At 49.8% G+C, this 21,561-nt stretch overlaps 2 protein-coding genes across 8 annotated transcripts in view; both read left to right on the top strand.

Moving 5' to 3' along the window:
• Window positions 1–10,428, top strand: part of Stard10 (StAR related lipid transfer domain containing 10) — a 36,962-nt gene extending 26,534 nt beyond the window's left edge. For all 6 annotated transcript variants that reach the window (XM_040284918.2, XM_078046643.1, XM_078046642.1 and 3 more), the window contains 5 exons: window positions 6,482–6,629; window positions 7,221–7,324; window positions 7,947–8,064; window positions 9,739–9,791; window positions 10,014–10,428. In XM_040284918.2, the coding sequence (XP_040140852.1) occupies window positions 6,482–6,629; window positions 7,221–7,324; window positions 7,947–8,064; window positions 9,739–9,791; window positions 10,014–10,259 (669 nt within the window). In that variant the 3' untranslated portion in view covers window positions 10,260–10,428. The remainder of the gene's footprint in view (window positions 1–6,481; window positions 6,630–7,220; window positions 7,325–7,946; window positions 8,065–9,738; window positions 9,792–10,013) is intronic.
• A 1,836-nt stretch (window positions 10,429–12,264) lies between these two features.
• Arap1 (ArfGAP with RhoGAP domain, ankyrin repeat and PH domain 1) overlaps window positions 12,265–21,561 on the top strand; it is a 63,131-nt gene continuing 53,834 nt past the window's right edge. The window contains exon 1 of one of the 2 annotated variants that reach the window (XM_078046635.1): window positions 12,265–12,395. The gene's annotated coding sequence lies outside the window, so the exon portion shown is untranslated. The remainder of the gene's footprint in view (window positions 12,396–21,561) is intronic. The other variant, XM_078046634.1, reaches the window with a different exon arrangement.

Genomic DNA, 21,561 nt, shown 5'->3' with positions numbered 1-21,561 from the left:
TGGAGGTGACTTGTATTCCTTTCCCAACCCTAGTTGGCCATCATCTGGGTCTTGGGAGAAATTCCTGTCTCCCCTGTAGTAGAAATCCATGGGAGTACCTATTGGGTAGTGGGTAAGGGGTGAAGAGACAGCCTGGACATTGGATCCTCCTCTGAACCTGTTTAAGCCTCCTGGCCTCCTCCTGTGTCCTTTTAGTGCCTTAGCTCCTTATCATTTGGGGTTCAGTTGCCTTCTGCCCCCACAGTTCCTGTGTCTCCCCTTTTCAACCCAGCTCATTCTGTGTTCGGGTCCTAGCCTCTCTTACCACTCCATTTGGTGGGGCCTCTTTGAGGCAGGACCCAGATCTGGTTGTCCGTGGTTGGTTACCCACTTCCAGTTTCAGGCCTGGCTCACAGCAGTCTTCAGAAAGTGGTGAATGGATGAATAGAAGGGCAGGGACCAGAGTGAGTCAAGAGAGGTGCCCAGAGCACAAAATATAAAGAGGTCCTTGCAAATTTGACCTTATCCATTCTAGTGTGGAAGGATGAATGGCTTCTCAGGAAGCCTGCTGAGTAGTAACAGCTATTTTTTGAGCATTCACTATGTGCTAGGCATATCACTTACATCATTTTACTCAATTATGGTATCCTCAGGAGGGAGATACTTTCTTTGGGGGGTACCAGGGATAGAACTCAGGGGAACTCTGCCAGTGAGCCACACTATTTTTGTATTTTATTTAGAGACAGGGTCTCACCGAGTTTCTTAGCACCTTGCTTTTTGCTGAGGCTGGCTTTGAACTTGCGATCCTCCTGTCTTAGCCTCCCGAGTCCTTGAGATTACAGGCGTGTGCTACTATACCCAGCTAGGAGATAGGTACTTTTATTCCAGTTTTCATTTCAGGAAATTAAGTCTTGTTAAATCTTGTGCCCAAGGGGAAGAGTTGGTCTTAGATTAGAAGATTGCCAGCTTCAAAGACTGTGTAAATCTCCCCTTGTGGCCTTCCTTGCTTTTCCAGTTCCTTCTGCCTGTGAGACTGGGGATGTTGTAGGGGAGGGGAGTTCTCAGGGGTTCTGGGCAATCCCAGATACTCATGGGGACCTCCATCTCATGGGATTTTAGAGAGTGAAATGCTGGGGACAAGCCTGTAATTTTTCTGGTGACACTTGTTCCCTCTGAGTCTTGGTTTTGTCAGCTGTAAAATGACAGCATGTCAGGCTTTCTTCCCTAATCAGGCCTTAAGGGCTGTGTAGCCCAGCATGTTCCTAGGCCAAACACCCACCTCCCATTCAGTTCCCATTTCCATTGGAAGCTCAGGGTTTCGTCAGATGAATTGGCTTGCCTGTGACCCAATGACTGTGGGTTCTGGTCACACCTCACCCACAGTCTGCAGTAACTCAGCTCTACCCCAGCACCTGTCCCTCCTAAAGCCTCTTAGAATTACACCTTGTGGGGTGTGGCTAGCACTGCCAGCACAGGAACAAAACCAGATATAATTTCCTCCACGTGGCACTGAGGTACTGCGTCCTGGGGCTTGTGGAAAGCCCCTTGGCTAGGAGCCAGGTCAGCTGCCATGGGCTTGGTATGTTGTGGACAATTACCTTACCTGGGCACTCAGCCTGCCTCAGTTTCTCACCTAGGCCATTGCTGCCAGTGTTCTCACCTTCCCAGCAGGTTCCTGCTGCTAGCCTTCCTCCAAAACAGTCTGCCACCAGCATGGGAAATCTATGAAGTTTCCTTCTTTATCTTCAAGGTAAAGTGCAGTGTTTACGCTAGTGGGCCCTTCTTCTCTCTTGTGGTTCTGCAAGTTTAGCTTCCTGCCTGCTGTCCCAGAATGGGGAGGGCTCTGGGCTCTGGAGCCACAATAGCCCTGATCCAGTAGTCTCTGGGAAGAGGATGGGCAGTGTCAGCCCTTTCCTGGGTGCATCCAGCTGTGTGGTTGGGGGTTGGGGTGTCAGGCCTGGCTCCAGAGAAGGTGCAGTTACAGTTTGGATTCTAATTTAAGAAGCAGAGTTTTGGGCTGGGGTTGTAGCTCAGTGGTAGAGCACTTGCCTAGAACATGTGAGGCACTGGGTTTGATCCTTGGCACCACATAAAAATCAATAAATAAAATTAAGGTATTGTGTCCATCTATAGCTAAAAAATATATTAAAAAAAAAGAAGCAGAGTTTTGTTGTCACTGCCCCACGTACATTCACTGTCCAGCATAACATGTTTTGAGGTCTTGCAAATCAGTCCAGCTTCCCAAACTTGGATTTAGAAAAACTTTGATTTCCTCAGAAGTCACACTGAGTGCTCCCTGATGGTTAAGGTATAGGAAAACCTGGTTTTGAATCCTGCCTTCTTGCTTTCTTGCTGTGTGATCTGGGCAAGTTTTTTACTTTTCTGGGCTTTGTGTTGTTTTGTAGCACAGGAATGATAACAAAAGTTTGAGGTGAGGAATGAGCACACGCTGAATGTTAGTGCAGCATCTGGACCTTTGCGTGACTGCTCAAGAGAAGGCTGTTTGGATGCTAATGGTGGTGCTCATCTGGCTTCTGCTGTCTTCTCCAACCCCTTTCTCACCATTGCATCCTTTCCATCACTTTGGTCACTCACTCCTTTGTGTCTCAGTCGTTTCCTTCAGTCTAGTATAGTTCTCGAGTCTTTTCTTGGCTCTTATAATCATGGCACTTCTACGCCAATTCTTTTGTAAACTGTCCCCATTTGGGGTTTGTCAGATGTTTCCTTATGATTAATGTTATGCACCCTTGGTAGAGATATCACATTAGCGATTCCAGAATTTTTTTCAGTGCATCCTATCAGGTGACACCTGGTTGTAGCTTCTCCTGTTACTAATGTTATTCACTTTGATCATTTAATTGAGGTAGTATCTATCAGTCTTCTATTATTATAAAGTTACTCATTTTCCCTTTGTAATTAATAATAGGAAGGTACTTGGAAACTGTAAATATACCCTATTCCTCATCAAACATTCTTTATTCATACCTGTGTATATTTTGGTTTCTTATTTTACTCAGTGAAATATAATCTGTTGCTATCATTATTTAAATACAGTTTGTCACAAATTTAACCCATGGTAGTTTGGCTGGAATTAAGGAGTTTCCCAGGATTCGAGACTTTCAGTGATAAAATTGGGAGAGTCCTAGGCAAACCTCTGTATTCTTGCCTACTACCTCTGGGCTTTTGCCCTGGCTGTTCTCTCTGGCAAGACCACTTGGCAAACCCCTTGCTCCTAGACTGAGCTTCTCTGTGAAACCTGAGACCCCACCCACCCTAGAAGCCAATCTCTTCTGAGCCCCCACTGAGCATTTCAGGGCACCTGGAAGCTTCCCAAGGACAAGCCTCATATTCATCTCTGACTCCTTTGGGCTAAGGACTGTGCTGAAAGGGGGCTGCTAGTTAAATGGTTGGATCTAGTCATACCCTCTCATGCAGCAGAAAAGCAAACATTGCAGAAAGGAAGGGTGACTTGTTCAGGGTCACACTTTGCAGGCTGGAGTCTGCCCTTTGACTTTTTTTTTTTTTTTTTTTTTTGGTACTGGGGATTGAACCCAGGGCTTTACGTGTGCTGCTAAGCAGCACTGTACCACTGAAGTGCCCCCAGCCCAGGCTTTAATTTTCTTAATTCTAAAGTGAGGTTAAGACCTCAGAGCATTGCTATGAGAAGAAAATGAGGTACTGTGCATAAAACACTTAATATAGTATATGTCACATTATCCCTGGGGATCTTTTTATTTTTTAAAAATTTTATTATTATCTGAGCAGGGTGGCACATCCCAGCAACTCAGAAAGCTGAGGCAGGAGAATCACAAGTTCAAGGCTACCCCAGGCAATCTTGTGAGATTTGTCTCAAAATAAAAAATAAAAAGGGCTGGGGGAGTATCTCAGTGGTAAAGTGTCTCTGAGTTCAATTCCCAGTACTGAAAAACTTTTTTTCATTATTGTAGAAGCAGTATTATAAGATTAGAAATACAGATAAGCAAAAAGAAGATAAAACCATATAGAGATTACCACTGTTAACACCTTAATAGTTGTGCTTCCTTAGTGAGATCCTTCTCCATTCCTTTTCTTCTTCTTCTTTTCTTCCTTCCTTTCTCATGGTGATCAAACCCAGGGACATTTTACCACTGAGCTATATCCCCAGACATTTTATTTGTATTTTGAGACAGGGTCATGCTAAGTTGCTTAGAGCCTCACAAGTTGCTGAGACTGGCCTTGAACTTATGATCCTCCTGCCTCAGCCTCCTGAGTCACTGGGATTATAGGTGTGTACCACCATACTTGGCTTCCTGAACTTTTCTCTGAATCAACCAATCAACCTATCTATCTGTCTACCTATCTATCTATCTATATCTTTTTTTTTCCACAAAGAGATTATACTGTTCATTTCTTTTATCCTCCCCCCGTGCTGGGGATTGAACCCAGGCCTCACGATGCTAGGCAAATGTCTTGCTACTGAACTACATCCCCAGCCCTGTACATTCTGTTTTGTAATCTGCTTTTTTTTTTTTTCTGGCAGAACTCTCCTCTGTACACTTTTAGTGCATCTAATACTGACCACCTTCGTGTTTCTCCACTTGTCCCCAAAATGTTCTTTATAGCTGGTGTGTCCAGATCAGTATGCAATCCAGGATCACACTTTACATGTGGCTGTTATGTCCTTTGTCCATTAAACCCAGTCCCTTTATTATGCCATTGACCTGTCCATATGAAATTGACCTGCAGAAGAAAGCAGGCCACTAGCCCTAAAGAATGTCTCAGTATTTGGCTTTGTCTGGTTATAGTCTCATGGTGTCACTTAGCTTGTACCTTTGTCCTCTGTATTTTCTGTAATCTGAAGTTATGTGCAGGATTTGATGAGTTTCTGGTACCTAGAATACCCAACAAGTGTGGTGTGGCCTTCCTGTCACCATTAGTGGCACCAAGGCCTACCTCTTATGGTTGCATGCATCCCCTTGTGAGTAGAAGTAATACGTGTGTAGTCATTGTACTATCATGTGTAACTAATTAAAACAAAACAAAAAAAATGATTAGCATTTTAAGTTTGCTGTAAAATAATAATAAAATTATATATGTATTAAAAAAAGAAAGAAAGTAATATGTGTGGATTCTCCAACTCCGAATGCCAGTTCTTTTTTGGGAGGGGATGAGTAATGGGGATTGAACTCTGAGGCATTCAACCACTAAGCCACATCCCCAGCCATATTTTGTATTTTATTTAGACACAGGGTCTCACTGAGTTGTTAAGCAGCTCGTCATTAGTAAGGCTGGCTTTGGACTTGTGATCCTCCTGCCTCAGCCTCTAGAGCCACTGGGATTAGGCATGTGCCACCATGCCCAGCTGAATGCCAGGTCTGGGAGACCTTTTTTTTTTTTTTTTTTTCCTTTCCTTTTTTCTGTAGTGGGAATTAAACCCAGGATCTTATACATGTTAGGCAAATACTCTACTCTTTTTTTTTAGTTGATGTACTTTTATATTTATATGTGGTGCTGAGGATTGAACCCAGTGCCTCACACATGCTAGGCAAGTGCTCTGCCACTGAGCCAGGACCCCAGCCCCCAAATACTCTACTTTTAATGAGTCATATGCTCAACCCAGGATCCCTTTTTAGACTACACAAAAACACTTGTCAACTTGTTAAGGATAACTTGATCTTGAGGGCTGGGCTCTTTGATAGGAAGAAAAAATTACAGAACAAGTACATTGACTGAGTTTCATTTTTCTTTGCGAGTGCTAATCTCGAGAAACCTGGTTCTGATTTTACTTGCTTCCCAGACATGTGAGCTGGGTTGAGTCCCTACATTGCTTCTTTACTAGCTGGGTGACCTTGGGCACATTACCTAACCTCTTTGAGCCTCAAATTCCTCCTTGGATTTCTTGTCTGGTAGAGTTGTTGGGAGAGTTAAATAAAACAAGGTATGCTTGGCTGTTTCTTCCCTAGATGGAAAGCTCTTTGCAGGCGAGATTAATAAATAATTAATAAACTAATAATAATAAATAGTAAGACATCTAGAGGTGTTTGTGGAATGAAAATACACATACAGGCGGACAAGTGGTATGGCTGGGTGATAAGTACTAGGGAGGGAAGCTGTCATCCAGCTAGGTGTTTGTTTTTTTACTTGTGCTCTCATTTCATTGACATATAGCCATCCCAGGCTCCACAGCGAATCAGCTGTGAGCCTCTGACCCCGAGGAGCTCACCAGGGTCTGGAAAGGCATGGACAGAGACTCAGGGTGGGGACCTGGAAGGTCTGACTGGGAAGACTTCCTGGAGGAGACTGGGCTGAAAATAGGGAGATGATCTTTGGATACAGGGGCTCTGTTTCCTGGCACAGGAGGCTTCTGGAGAAGGTTTATGGTAAGAAGTGAGTCCATGCTGGCTTCAGAGGTCCCTGATCCTTTTCTCCCTCTTCTCCTTCCTCCTTTGCCTGCCTGTCTACCCTCCACCCTGTCTAGGGCCCTGAGCCCTGTGTGACACTGACAACCCATGTCTATCTGCAGTGCCGTATGGAGTGCCGTGATGTGCCAGCAGAGACACTCTACGATGTCCTACATGACATTGAGTACCGAAAGAAATGGGACAGCAACGTCATTGAAACTTTCGACATCGCCCGTTTGACAGTCAACGCTGATGTGGGCTATTATTCTTGTGAGCAGGCGCAGCACACCGAGCCCAACCCCTTGGCCTCCATCCAGACCTCCCCCAAGCCTCCTCCTGTCACCTTTCCTCCCTGTGGCCATTCCCACGGCCAGGCTGCTCAGACACCTGAGACTGAAGGATGCTTGCTTCTAGATACTTGGGCACACATGGGTACACTCACTAACACATATGTAGTCACATGATCATGAAGACTACACATACAAACATGCATCCACACAGTTGTGTACACAACCCATAGAATGTGTCACATCCTCAGGCATATATTTTCATAACACACATTCATAATAATACTGTTTTTCTCTCATCACATATTCATATATACAAACTGGCCAGACCAGCAAGGTAAGGGCTGTGTGAGGTTGTGAGGAGCAGGAATAGCTAGACAGTAGGGACAAGGGTTATTCTCTGTCTGTCTCTTCTCTGGTTCCAGTGTGGGAGTGTCCTGGTGCGGGTGGGTAACTGTTTGGATCAGCGGGAGCTGGCAGTTAACTAGGCATCCCTCCGTTGCCAGCCTCTGCCACCCTCACTTGCAGGCAGGAAGACCAATGGTCTGGCTGAACTGTCCCTTGCCCTCCACAGGGAGGTGTCCCAAGCCTCTGAAGAACCGTGATGTCATCACCCTCCGCTCCTGGCTCCCCATGGGCACTGATTACATCATCATGAACTACTCAGTCAAACATCCTGTGAGTCCATCTGCCTTCCTTGCTGGGTGGGTGAGGCAAGGTGCCAGGCAAGGCTGGGCCATGGCTGACACCATGACTTCTCTGTGACTTTGGGCAGGCAGGGGGCTCTGTGGCCCTCAGTTTCCTTTCTGATAGGATAATGACTTCTGTCTCCCTGCTTGGGCACTCAAGTACATCAGAAGAGGGTAGTATGGGCCATTTCTGTGGAGAGGGGATGGTTTGGGGTGGCCTTGGTTTGATTGAGCACTGGGTGAAGCTGGACTGAAAATAGAGAAGCAAGATGTGAGTGGCAGTGTCCTGTGGACCTTCCTGAGGTGGGGCCATTTTAATCACCCTGGTAAGGAAGAATAGGCAGGTATGGTTGGCCTGGACAAGGGTTGAGTGTCTATGTGAACTCATGAGCCTTGACCCCAGGCTGGGAGATTTCCTATGGGAACAAGGAAAGCCTTAAGAAGGGCAAGGATGATCTGATCTGATTCTTACCTTTCTCCTTGCCCCAGCATCAGGTCTGGCTTGGCACAGACACCAGAGGATGTGAACTAACTGTGTGTGTGTGTGTATCTCAAAGACATCTCTTCTGCCCCCATGTTGAGTCTCACCTCCCTGTACCTTCCATCCCCAGAAATACCCACCTCGAAAAGACTTGGTCCGAGCTGTGTCCATCCAGACGGGCTACCTCATCCAGAGCACTGGGCCCAAGAGCTGCGTCATCACCTACCTGGCCCAGGTGGACCCCAAAGGTGAGGGCTTGGCCCTGGCAGCCTGTCATGGGATCCTTCCCTATACTACACGGGATGGGCTTGATCTATTAGGGATTCAGAGGACATTTGTTAGGGGATGTCTTGTACTTGGGCATCTCTACCCAAAGTCAATGGAATGAAAAGAATGGGCCAAGGTGGTAGCTGCTGCTTCTCTGAGGAGACTTGGAACTTTCTTCCTGGGCCCTCAGATTTCCAGCTCAGATCTGTTTCTGTTCACTATCTGTTCCAGCTCTGTCTTTTGGGCTCCCATCCTCTGTCTATTCAGGAAGCCTGGGTTTTCTAGGCCTGCCTTTTCTTGGGAGCGCTCAGCCACTCCTGAGGCTGCTTTTGAAGTTGACCACACATCTCTTTCTGCTGAGATACAGGTCCCCGTGGCCACTGATTTCCTGCACATTCTCCCTCAGGAGGTCTTCTTGGTACCTGAGATTCAGCATCCAAAGCTAAGCTCACCATCACCCCTCTCCACCTCTCCTTCTCCTAAGTCTCTGCCTTCCAGTCACCCCACCTGGTCAGCTGGAGCCTCAGCTTTCAAATCCAGTTCCTGATTCTTAATGATTCTGCCTCAGACATAGCTCCTGAATCTGCCATTTTTTTGCATATTCAGCTGTCCTATCTGTCCGTACCAGTTACTGGAGGAAGTTTTCTAAAATGCTTATTTTGTTATGACTGCATCTGTTTAAAATGCTTCTCTGACTCTCTGATGTCTCAGGATATAGTCTGAACCCCCTCCCCAGGTTTCTTAATCCCTACATGCCAATACACTTTTCCACTCCCCTGACTTTTCCTTCCAATATACCTCTCTTCCCTTACTTAGCCCTCCAAGCCTGCTTCAGGTGTCACCTCTTCTGTCACTAATGCTCAGGGGAGTACCTGCTCCCTACTCTGGCCCACTTCCCTTTAGAATACCTGGCACATGGTTGAGCCCCCAGACAGTGAGTTCCTCTTTGGATCTCCAAGGCTGGTTGAGGGTAGGTATCACAGTGAATGTGGAGTGAGTGGGTGACTGAATGAATGACTAAAGGATGGTTAAATCTTGAACATCCTTGCTAGGTTCAAGTCCCCAGAGTCATAGTGGTTCTAGTGCAGGGTTCCCAGGTCTCACTGAGTGTATTGGCTGTCAGAGGCAGAGCAGATTCTTGGCAATGAGGTAGTTGGAGAGCTGAGCTGTAAATTCCAGGTCAAGCCAGGCTGGGGTGTTCAATAAGATGCCTGCATAGTTAGAACAGGGGATGGAAGGACAGCCAGAGGAGGGGCTGAGCATCAAGACCCAGTTATGGTAGTGAGTTTAAGAATGAGAAGGGACATCAGTGTGAAAGGAGGAAGGAGGCAGGCTGGAGCTTGGTGGGTCAGAAATTCAACCCACAAGTAGCCTGGGGTTACCTAGGACCCTGTGGTTTTCTTCCATGCATTCTTGGAGCTCAGCAAAGGGACAGTGGGGGCAACAGTGGGGGCAGAGTTGACCCCAGGACCTTGAGGAATGACGGGGGAAGGAATCAGGAAGACGTCTTGTAGGATTGCCTCACTCATCCCTTCCTGTGGAGTAAAGGGAGGCCTTCCAGGAATGCTAAGCTGAGGGAAGGGGCTGGGAATTGAGGGGGGCTGGGTGCCTGAGGCTGCTTCCTCCCTTCTCACCACATTTCCCTGCCCTCTTAGGCTCCTTACCCAAGTGGGTAGTGAATAAATCTTCTCAGTTCCTGGCTCCCAAGGTGAGTGGCCTTGGGACTTCAAGGGTCTGGAGGCTGGGGGAGAGGACATTGGGGATGTTAGGGTGAGGGGGTGGAAACAGGGATGGACACTGGGGCAGGGGTCAGGGGATAAGGGACCAAGTTATAAACCCCACAAGAGTTGGGAAACTGGTGGTGCTGGGAGGGGTATGGGAAATTCCTAGTCCTGCTGGCACCCCTGACTCTCGGGTATTGTGTCTGCAGGCCATGAAGAAGATGTACAAGGCATGTGTCAAGTACCCTGAGTGGAAGCAGAAGCATCAGCCACACTTCAAGCCATGGCTGCACCCAGAGCAGAGCCCATTGCCCAGCCTGGCACTGTCGGAGCTGTCAGTGCAGCACGCAGACTCACTGGAGAACATCGATGAGAGCGCAGTGGCAGAGAGCAGGGAGGAGCGAGTGGGTGGTGCAGGTGGCGAGGGCAGTGATGATGATACCTCGCTCACCTGAGTGCAGCACTGCTGCATGGACTGAGACCGGACTGGGGCTGAGCCCTGGGGCATGGATCCTCCTGCACTTCCTCCTGTCTCTCACCCTGCCTCCTGGGGGCCTTGGGCTGCGCCCAGGCGGCATTACAGCCTGTCTGGACACAGCCCCAATAAACGATCCCACAGCCTCAGCTGGCTCTTCACTGTGCCTACTTCCCACCTGCCCCAGCACTGTCACTGCCCTGGTTCCCTGGTTCTTCAGTTAATTTTGTTAATGATATTATTGTTTGCCTGGCCTTTGATCCTTTGGGCATCTTATTTGCCCATATGTAGCTGGGGCAATTATTGCCCCCTTGTTCTGTCCATTTTCACTCATACATCTACCTATCCTTGTTGCATGTTCACTTTGCCATTTGTTCCAGGCTATCTGGTTGCCCTCAACTGATCTAAGGGAGGGAGCAGGCCTGACTATAGGCCTCTCATCATGGGTTGGAGAGTGGGGTTCTACAATGTGACCTCTGTTTCAAGGCCCTTTAGGCTCAACCTATGGAATGGATATCTGATGATCTCCTGTCATCACAGAAGGGAAGGGGATGGATCTGTAGGTCTCAGGCCACAGAGCTATGGGTCTCAGAGCTGAGGCTGGGGCAGTATATCATAGAGGAGGGAGTTCAGGAGTGCAGGTGAGGGTCATTGACTCTACTGCAGTGGAAGGGACAGGCTCTATTGTTGCACCCTTCTTAGTTTTTTCTGAAGGTTTCTGGACTCTGTTAACAAAAATGGTGGGGCCTCAGGCCTCCATCCCCTTTCTAGTGGCCAGATGCCAGCCTCCTTGCCCTTTTCTTCATCTGACTACTCTTAGATCTAGTGGTAGGCCTAGGCTTTATCTGTTCTTTGTGGCCTCCCTGTTGCCCGAGGTCATACCCCTGTGTTCTGCTCCTTTCCAGTAATTTAGGTCCTATGCAAACTTGGGGCTTAAAATTTCTCCCCAAGGTCTGGCTTTTTTTTTTTCTTTTTCTTTTTCTCCTTCCAGAAAGTTGCTTGCCTTAGCGCTGCCAGTGGAAGACATAATCTACTGAGTCAGGTCCTTCTGAGGGGAAAGGCAGATAGATGGCTAATGAGGGTGGGCAGGAAATTCTGTCACTTACCTTGAAGGGTTCCAATCCCAGCTTTGCTCAATACTGGTTCTGTAACTTGGGGAAAGCATGGGAACTTCTTGGAGCTTCATTTCCTAATTCATAAACTGTGGTGACAATCTTTGCCTTCAAGCAAGTATGAGAATTGAGATAAAAGGAGTAAATTGCCCAGCACTATGCCTGGCATATAGTAGGTATTCAAATTAAGGGCATTTCTTTCTTATGGTAAATCCCTACACCCATCCTAGTGACAGCTGTTCTTCCAAATATCCCCACTGTGTATATGGAAAATACACAATGAAACCCAGAGAAATTAATGTCTGTGACTTAGCTGGACCTAGAAGTGCCTGCCAAGCCCTGGGTCCTCCTCTTTGTATGTACTGGAAGGAGAGGAAGAATTTCCATTTTAAGTTCATTGAAGGAGCCTTAGGTGCTGGTACCTCAGAGTGCAGGATACAGCTCAGTGATCCTGTGACAGGACTCCTTCTTTCCCACTACCCAGGGGGATGTGGGTCCAGGGTCCAGGGAGAGAGGAGGGATACTCTTAAAGAATGTGGGAAGAACTCCCGGAGGAGGCGTCCAGGGACCACAGTCCTCCATCCTCCAACCCCCACCCCCCTCAATCTCCTTCACGTGTGGTGCGTTTGTATGTCCGTGTCCCTTCCCAGGGCGCTGACTCACGGGAACAGGGGTGGTGAGGCAGGGAGACTCCGGGAGAGACGGAGACTCGGCTGCCTGGGGGTGGGGGGGAGGCAGACTTGGCCTTAGGAGACCCGAGGACTTGCCAGCAGGGTCTGGCAGGCGGGCCAACCCCGCCGACTCAAGGATCGCTACTAGGCTGGGGGCGGGGCGGGGCCGGGTCCCTGCCCCTTCTCCGCTCCCCCCTCCCCGGGGCGTCACGTGGGGCGGGCGGAAGCGCCCCGCGGGGTGGGCGCGACCGGCCCGCTGCCGCGAGTTGGCGGTGGCAGCTGGAGTCAGTAGCGGCCCCGCGACTTCAGGTCCCCCGCGTGGACACTTCACAGGTCAGTGCTTCTGGCTTCCTTGGCCCCCGGTCCGCAGTCCCCTCTCCTGGTGTGTCTGCAGTTTCCCATACCTCGGAAGGGAACGCCGAGGCCGCGCGGCTACCCAGCGCTGGGCTCCCACTTCCCGGGGTTATCTCTTCTGCTTTGCTTTTGGCCCGGAGTGGGATGGGGTGGGGGTCGCTGCTAAGGATGAACTGTTGGGTCAGAGCGGGCAGACACCGAGCTTCCAGCCCTCAGCCCCTCAGCATGAAGGCTCCCAGGCTCCGGAGCCAGCTCGCCCTCGGGAGTCTTGATTTTCTTATCTGTAAAATGAAAGCTCCCACCCAGTTGGCTGCTGAGACCCTTAACCTTTCTGCAGAACCGTTTGACCCAGGGCCTTAGACCTGGGGCAGGCTACTTCCGGTGTCTGCACCTTAATTCTCGGCCAGTAAATGGGGGCATGGCCTCCCAAGAGCTTACCTGGCCCAATTGTTGGAAAAAGGAGGGCTGTGTTCACTGAATGGGGTCAAGCCGGAAGTAGGTGGTTGGGCCTGTAGAGCACAGGCTTGGAATACGACCTGGGGACACAGGGTGGGTAATTAGTCCCAGGTCTCCAGGAGTAGTTTTTGGTGCTGGGGAACTCTAATCAGGAGCCATCAGAGATGGCTTCTACTACATGCACTCACCCAAATCTCATGTCCTAGGGAGCCTTCTCTGGGGGAGCCACACTGTGGGGGGGGGCATGGGAGGGATGTTTAGGAAAGTATTTGAATGCCTGCAGTCTCAGGGTCCCAGACTGAGGCACTTATGATACCTGTCCTTCAAGAGCCAAGAGCAGTCAAGCTCCGGGAGACCTCCCAGCAAGATCATTATAGAGTAGAAGGAATCCAGTGGAGCCATGAAGACAGGTATGGACAGGTACAGGCCCAAAGAGGAGGAGATGATTGGAATGGGCCTTGGCAGGTCAGTGGCAATTAGTGAGGTCAACGGGCCTTCAGGTGAGGGCATAGCTGTGCAGAGGCAGGAACCTGGATAGTGTGTTTGAAAAATGGCATGGAGATGGGTGTGGTTGCAAGGGTGACAGGGGAGAGGTGTACAGAGAACTCATCCTTATATTCCATGGGTCACTGGGGATTGTCTAGACCCTAACCTAGGGACCCTGCCTCCCCATTGGCCATTTGCTTACTGGAGTAGAATAGGAGGGAGGTGTCCCAGGCAGAGTACTGACAACTATAGTGTGTGTGGTAGAGGAGGGCAGAGGTCCAATGTCCCTCATTGCCCCCAGGCTTTTTTTGGGCATTCAGTTTCCTCCCTCAGTCCCAGCCTTACCTTTCACCATCTGGGCTCTAGTTATTTTTCTCCACACATCAAGAATCAGTCTTTTGTGCAGATTGCATGTCCTCCCCACACCCTCCAGAAGTTTTCTCTCTATCCATATCCCAGGTTATTTGGGACTTTAGGTTTCAGAAATGGGCTGTTCACTCTTTCCAGCCCAGTCTTTCAGTCCTCTCTAATAGCACAAGTTAGGAAGGGTCTTCCTGGAGTTCTGTGGAATAAGGTACTGCATCGCCATGGGACTAACTGGGACTTGGGACCTGAAGTCCCAGGGCACCACCAAGCACTGTCTGGCAAGACCCCATACTTCTCAGATCCTTCATTTCCCCATCTGCAGGATGGGGTGGTAATCCCTGGCTTCATGTCCCAAAGAGAGGCTGTGCTGGGGCAAAAATATGGTCTATCTGAAAATAAATCCTGCCCCCAGAATTGAGCATTTGAGTGAAGGAAAGAAGGAACCCAGGAAAAGTGGTCAGTTCAGGAGGGCTGCAGAGTACTGGGGCCAGTGGTGGACCAGGCCTAGGGCACTGGCTAGAGGGAGGGGAGTCCCCATCACCCTCCTGGGCCTCTCCCCTTCCCACTCCACTCTCCCTTGGCTAAGCTCAAAGCAGCCGCCAATGCCCAAACAAGTGGCCTGTGTTCCCAGGGGAGGGGGAGGGGAGGCAGGCCCTGGGCTCCAGGCCCGTCTGTCCAGCTTCCAGTACTGACCCTGGCCCCCGCCCCTCTCTCTGGGTCTTAACCCTTGGGGGCCTGGACTGGGTTCTGAGCTGCTTGAAGGCTGGTGCTTCTTGCCCACCCTGTTTTAGGTTTTCAAGGGTTCTTTCCACCCTGTTTTAGGTTTTCAAGGGTTCTGTGAACCAGGGGGCGATGCAGTAGGGTATCAGTTAGAAATGGGAAAGAAAGGAGGGATGAGGGATTGGGGAGAGGCTCCCTATGGCAAATACAGCCATGAACACTTAGACACCACTTGACTCAGAAGCTGTTTTTGCACATGATGACACAGAATTAAGGGCCCAGAGATCAGGCCAGGATCACACGAAGCCTGGGCAGGGGCAGGAAGTATCAGGACAAGTAGACTTCTAGTCTGGGGAAAGGGAAGGAGAGAGGGAAGCTTTTTCTGAGAATCTACCAGGTACTGGAGGCTATCAATGCTTAAGAGGAGAATCAAAGAGGAAGACACTGAGCCTGAAAGAGTTTAGTACTTACATTAGTGAGTACTCTGTCGGCAAACATGCATATAGTGTTGTAGGCATCTTCATGTCTGTGTGTATATAGATATGCATATACATACACACATGCATTTTTACAGTTCTGGGACTAAACCCAGGGGTCTTCTACCACTGAGCTACATCCTCAGCCCTTTTACATTTTATTTGAGACAGGGTCTCACTGAGTTAACCAGGCTGACCTCAAACTTGAGATCCTCCTATATCAGCCTCCCAACTTACTAGGATTACAGGTGTGCACCACCATACCCAACTACTTTTATGTATATTAACCAATTTTATCCTGCCCACAACCAGATGCTGTTTTACAGATCAGGAAACTGAGGCAGAGTGAGGCAGAGTAACTGGCCTTAGTAACAGTGGATTAGGGTAGTGGCAAGATCAAGACTCAGGCAATTCCTTGCCTCCTTTAGCCTGATTTCCCCTCTCCCAGGCTACTGTCACCCCTGGAGCCAGGGTCTTGCTCAGTGAGGGACTTTCCCTGGGTGATGGCCAGTGTCACTTTGAGCCAAGTGTATCCCCAATCAGGCAGCCCTGGGCCTTCAGAAGTAGCATCTATCCCTTGGGCAGCTCCTTGCACCTCATCTTCTGGTCTCAGCCACCTCCACAGCCCTATACAGAGGGAGGTTTCATGTTTTACTGAGGAAAGGGATTCTTCATTGAGAGTGGCCACGTAGGTCTGAACAACATAAGGATATGAGGGACCCAGACATCTGCCTCCAGTGTGTACTCCCCAGGAAGCTCAGGGCCTGCCCCTGATTCAACACTAGGGTCCTCCAGCTCTGGTCAAAGAAGACATCTTGTCCATCTACGCTCACCCCTGGGCAGACCCCCAGACCTGTACATTCCAATAATGACTCTGGGGAAGACAGTCCCAGCTCAAAGAGGCAGATGATGCCAGGTGTCTGGGAGAGTCTGGGGCTACAATGCTTGGTTCATCTTTGCACAGTCTTCCTGTGCAATGTCTCTCATCTTTTAGGTGATAGTTCAGGAAGGACAAGCTTGTCTCCCATAATTAGTATATCTGGCCAGGCACCGTAGTGCATGCCTGTAATCCCAGCAACTTGGGAGACCGAGGCAGGAGGGTTGCAAGTTCAAGGCCAGCCCAGGTAATTTAGCATGACCTTGTCTCAAAATAAAAAAAAAATGTGCTGGGGATGTGCTCAATGGTAAAGTAAAGCACCTCTGAGTTCAATCCCCCTTACCAAAAGTAAAAAAAAACAAAACATTAGGACATTTGCCCTGGATCATTGGGATAGTCAAGAGTGGCTGAGAGGGGATATGGACTTAAGTAACCAGTTCAATAACATTGTGATTTAGTTTAGTAGAAGTAAATTATTTAATTATAATTATAATAGCATAACTATTGTTTCTTGGAAGCTGTGCCAGGCAGTGTGCTAGGAATTTTGCATACTGATTTCCTTAACAATAATTTGATGAGGTAAACACCACTCATTTTATAGATAAGGAAACTGGTCCCAGAGAAGTTAAGTGATTTGCCCAGGACCATCTACTGGGCATTTGAATTTCTTTTGCTTCAGTGGGAACCCTGAGCATGAGGAGGCATTGCAGACAGAGGAGAGTCAAACCTAGTCCCAGCCTGGGGACTCCCAGTTGGAGTCACAGGCAGAGAATAGAGCGCCACCTGTTCAGGTGATACACTGGTGCCCAGCTGTGGAGCCAGGATCCCATCAAGGGTTTCCTGCTTGCAGACTGGACTAATTACTGTTGAGTCCGGAGTCCCCAGGAGCCCAGGGCACCTTCTGGAAGACTGATTTCTGCTCTTGTACTGTTTGATCCAACCTGACTTTTGGTAATACAGTGGTTTTTGGATGAAGAGACTGAGGTCCGTAGAAGGTAAGTGACTTACTAGCAGTGAGCCAAGGAAACAGAGGGCTGGGACAGGAACCCAAGTTGGTGGGGGCTGGGGGGGGCTCTAAGATGTACTCCACCCCCTGCCTGGGGCCTGGTTGGACCCCCTGAAGCCCTGAGCTTCCTCAGACACTTCCCACATTGCCTTGCAACAGAAGCCAATCTTTCTTCCTGACCAAACCCAGAACCAGTTCCTCCTAAGGTGCCTGGGATCTGCTACAGTAGGGTGTCAGTGACTGACCAAACCTAGGAAATATTCCTAGAGCCAAGAGGCCAAGATGCAGAGCCCACCTGTGTTCAGGAATGTGATGCTCAGGACCAGAGGGGTCCAAGGAGGGCTTAAAGGATCAGAGTCCCCCATGGAGGGATATGGTAGAGTCTTCCTCCTTATCATTGTCTTCATTGTTATGAGGGCAAAGGTAAGGGCAAGAGGGGTAGACCTCTTATGATCATTCCTCTGTCATCATTCCAGGCCAGGGACCAGGGGCCATACCTGGAATCTTAGCTGCCCAGAGGCCCTGGAGGATCCTGGCCTGGTCTGGCCCTAGTTCCTCTGATCACACCTGTGTGGGAGCTCCTGATGGGATAATAGCAGGGCTGAGTTGCCACTGCACAATGGTCTTCAGATCCATGAGTGTCCCTAGCCAGCTTCTCTCCTGGCCCACCTCTGTGTGTCCCTTACTCTCCTCCCACCATAGCACGAGGGGCCTGGAGTTAGGAACTCAGGGTCTGTCTGTGGCTTCTAGCTAAGTTCAACTTCCCTGAGCTTCAGGGAGGGCAGAGTGAAGTGGCTCCTGGGATATTCCAGGCTCACCAGCCCCAGATGTGGACAGCACAGGGCAGAAACCAACCAAACTGGACAGGTGGGAGGTGAACTGGACTGGCTGCCAGGATGTTAAGATTCTGAGATTCTAATCATCAGAAATTTCAAGGATTCTAGGGTTTTGCTATGTCTGTCATCCTCAGCTTCTGAATTTCTGAAGGTCCCAAGTTCCAAGAGCCTGCACAGCTTGGAGTTGGGGTGGATCACCCTGAGTTGAGGCTGAGCCTCGTGCCACTCTGTAGACAATCTGGTGTTCAACCGAGGATCAGAGAGTTTTGCAGGCTGCTGAGTGAATAAGAAGCCCCACTGGTCTCCAGCCTCTACATGCTTCTGCCCACACCACCCCCAGCACACACACCCTGCTGCCTCCCTTTCCAGAAATCTGAGGAGCAAGCCACAAGGACAGGGTGGGAGCAGAAGAGACAGCTGTGGTTGGAAGGCAGGGGGCCCCCTCTGTAGTGACTGGGAGTAGTAGGGCTGTCCCCATGGACACCAGGTCAGGTTGAATGGAGACCCAGGGAGAGAAGGTGGTGACTGGCTGTGTCACAGAGCAAGGTCAGCATCATACTGCGGGCATAAAAGCCAGCATGAGATGTGGCTCAGCAAACCCAGGTCAGGCCTTGAAGCTTTAGTCAGGCTTAAGAACACTTATGAAGAGAGGTGATTGGCAGAAATCTGTGTCAGGGAGCCCAAGGGGAAGCACTATCCTGCCTTAGGGTGCCTGGGTCTTGGCTGAGGGCCTTAGGGCCTTCCCCCAGCTCTTCCCAGTGCTGTCTGGTCCTGTGCTCAAAGGGCCTTAGGCACAGGAGTGCTTCCTGGGAGACTCCCTGGCTGGGTGAGCTCCTTGCTGAGGCTTGCTTCTTAGCCCCTTCCTGGCCACTTCCCTCTGGTGGGGACTCTGTGAGGTGGGCTCAGCAGTTGATGCCCCAGTGGTTAGGGTGTCTGGAGCCCAACCCTGCACCCCTTGATGTGAATTGGGTGAGGCTTTCAGCCTATGAGCCTTGGTTCTCTTTAGGGGTGACCTCTAGCTGGCTGCTGTGTGGTTTGGCAGCTAAAATGCAAGTTTGTTTTTAGAGGCCATCATGGGCCTGGTGGGGAGAGAAGGACCCTTTCCTCTGGGGTCAGGGCTGGGGACTGATATTATTTCCAAAAGATAAGACAGCTTAGGATGGAGTGTCCCTTGCTCGGTGAAGGGTTATTAGAGTGTCAGCTGAAGTTCTAACTCCCCACTGGGGCTGGGGCTCTTCCTCCTGCTTCTTCCTTTTTCCTCAGTTCTACAGATGGACATGCTAAGCCAGGGAGTGTCTGTTCCAGAAATGTGAATCAGGACACTGACCTGCCTCTACTGCTGGTAGCCTGAAAACCCACATTTCTCAGGGCCAAACTAGCTTAGCCCACTTGGAGGGACAGGTTACTGGATAAGAGATACTGGTTTGCTCCATTATCTCTGAAGTCATCTGAGGACCATCTGCCTACTAGCTATTCCAAGCTCAGGCCTGGTCCTGTTCCTGACTTGCTGTGTGGCCCAGTTAAGCTTTTGCCCTCTCTGGGACTTACTTTCCTTCTGGAAATGTGGAGGATTGGAAGTGGTGGTTCTTAATGTGGGAAGAGTAGATGGTTGGGGGTTACAAAGTGCCAGAGGGAAAGCAGGGCTGGATGGGATAGCAGGAGGGTAGAGCTGTAGCTGGTGGGCCCCAGCAGGATGGGGGCATGGTGCTGGGAGGCTAGAGGCTGGACTTCAGCCACACTTGGGTTGCTGACTTGCAGGATGATCTGGGCTACTTGCTCTCCATGTGTAAAATTGGGGAGTATCCTTTCAGTCAATAGCTATTCATTGTGTGCCATCTTTGGGACATGGGAATCAGATCATGGTCCTGTCATAGTTGGGGGTGAGAGACAATATGTGACAGAGTCACACTGGCCAGTGATGTGATCAGAGCTGTCATGGAGTCAGAGACTGCTTCCTGGAGCAGGTGGCACTTGATCTGACAGGGTGAGGTAGAAAAAGATGTTCTAAGGTTCTAGAGAGATGGAATGGTTATAAGCAAAGGCCTGATGGGAGGTAGTGCTGATGTTGGGAGTGGAGGGAATAAGGCCAGAGATGAGGGGCAAGAAGCAGAAGCCAGTGGGTGGGGGCCCATTGAACCCCAACTGGCAATGGGGAGCCACAGAAAATTAGGCAAGCAGGGGAGAGGCAGCACTTGCCTAGTGGGTGGTGGTTGGTTTCAGAGACTCCTGAGAGCCTGTTGTAGTTCTGACCTGCTCTGCGGAACTGTTGAGTGATGCATGGGAGGGTGGGGTGTCCTGAGAGTCAGCACTTCCCTCTGTGTTGGGGGGCTCCCCAGAAGTGTTTATTGGGCCAGCCCAACAGGAAGTGGCTGGGGCAGCCTCAGAGGTCAAAAGAAGGGATAAGCCCAGCCACAGAGTCAAAAGAGCCTCAGAGTCAAATCTTTGACTCCTATCCCTCCAGTCTGAACTTTGCCATAGATCTTGACCAATACCCTCACCTGTCTATCTCACCAAGGTGAGCTGGGCTCAGCCCCAGATAGAATGCCTCCCAGGTCCAGCCTTCTGCAGCCCCTGCCCAGCCCTGCCCACCTCTGTATGTGTGCCCAGCCCCTGCTGCCCACAGCAGTTCCGAGGCTTTTGGGAGAAGGATGTGAGGTAAAGGAGGAGGGGGATTCAGGAGGGAGAGGAACAAAGGCTGAAAATACTGACAGATGTCACATATTGAGCACCTGCTGCAAGCCAGGCCTTCGTAGATTTCCGTCAGTATATTTCATCTATAGTTATTGAGCATATTTTGGAAGACTGCTCCAGCTCCTAGGGATACAGCTATGCATAAAACAAGGCCTGTGCCTCCTGGCTGAGGAGGTTGACATTAACAAATATATAAAGTGATGTCTGGTGGTGATAAATGAGATGCTGAAGAATGAAACAGGGTGAGGAGAGAGAGACTTTTAGTGGTGCTTTTATAGGTCCATTGATCAGGGAAGGTATAGCATTTGTGAAGGTGCCTGAAAAAGTGTGGGAAGGATTTGTGCCAATGTCTGTCCAAGAGCATTCCAGGCCCAGGGAGCTCCAGCGCCTGGCCTGAGGCAGGATCCCATGCAGTATGTGGTATTGGAGTACCTCCAGAACAAGTAGGTGGGAACCAGTAGGGACAGACCGCATAGGGCCAGGAGGCTGTGTGCCCCATGGAGCTTTTACTCTGAAGGAGTGAGAGCTGGTCAGCTGTGGATCTGTTTTGAAGGCTTAAATTTATTCCTTTCTAGCATGCAAGACAAAACTGTCATGATTCTATTACACAGATGTGTAAACTCAGGCTCAGAGAAGTTATGTGGATTCCCCTGTCTCACCGTCTGTGGCCATGCGCTCTGTCCAGGAAGCACTCTGCTGCCTATCATGGCTTCCTCTCATCTAGACAGTAACAATGAGCATCTTAGGTTAGACTTCAAGTTCTTTCTTAGCCTACACTTGCTCTCTCTCTTCTACCTGCCCTCCCTGTCCCCTTCCTGGGCCCTATGGGTCTCTGTGTCTTTCTGAGGAGATGGGGTGGAGAAAGGATCCAGGCAGTCCTTGATTCAGATTCTGGCCTCTGTGTGGCCTTGAGCAACCTCTGAGGCTCAGTTTACTCATCTGTAAAGTGGTCTAAAACCACCCACTTTATCGATGTGTGTGATATGGTGGCTGTGGATACAGTACTTGGCAGATAGTAGCCACTGAATAGTGTGGCCTCACAGTGCTCTGGGCAGGGAAGGCTGACCAGGGGAGCAGGTTAGGATGCCCCACTGTGGCTCTGCTGGACAGGGCTTGGAGAAGAAGGCTGAGTTGGGGAGTCCTCCTGTCTTGCTGGCTGTGTATTGGGGAAAGCTGAGGTCACACAGGAAATCAGAGGCCACAGCCTGTGGGAATGGTTTCCCATCTCCCT

The sequence above is a fragment of the Ictidomys tridecemlineatus genome, chromosome 4, assembly GCF_052094955.1.
Source record: "Ictidomys tridecemlineatus isolate mIctTri1 chromosome 4, mIctTri1.hap1, whole genome shotgun sequence".
In the NCBI taxonomy this organism is placed as follows: Eukaryota; Metazoa; Chordata; class Mammalia; order Rodentia; family Sciuridae; genus Ictidomys; species Ictidomys tridecemlineatus.
Note: the sequence above shows the minus strand (reverse complement) of the source record. Positions and strands in the feature narration are given on the sequence as shown.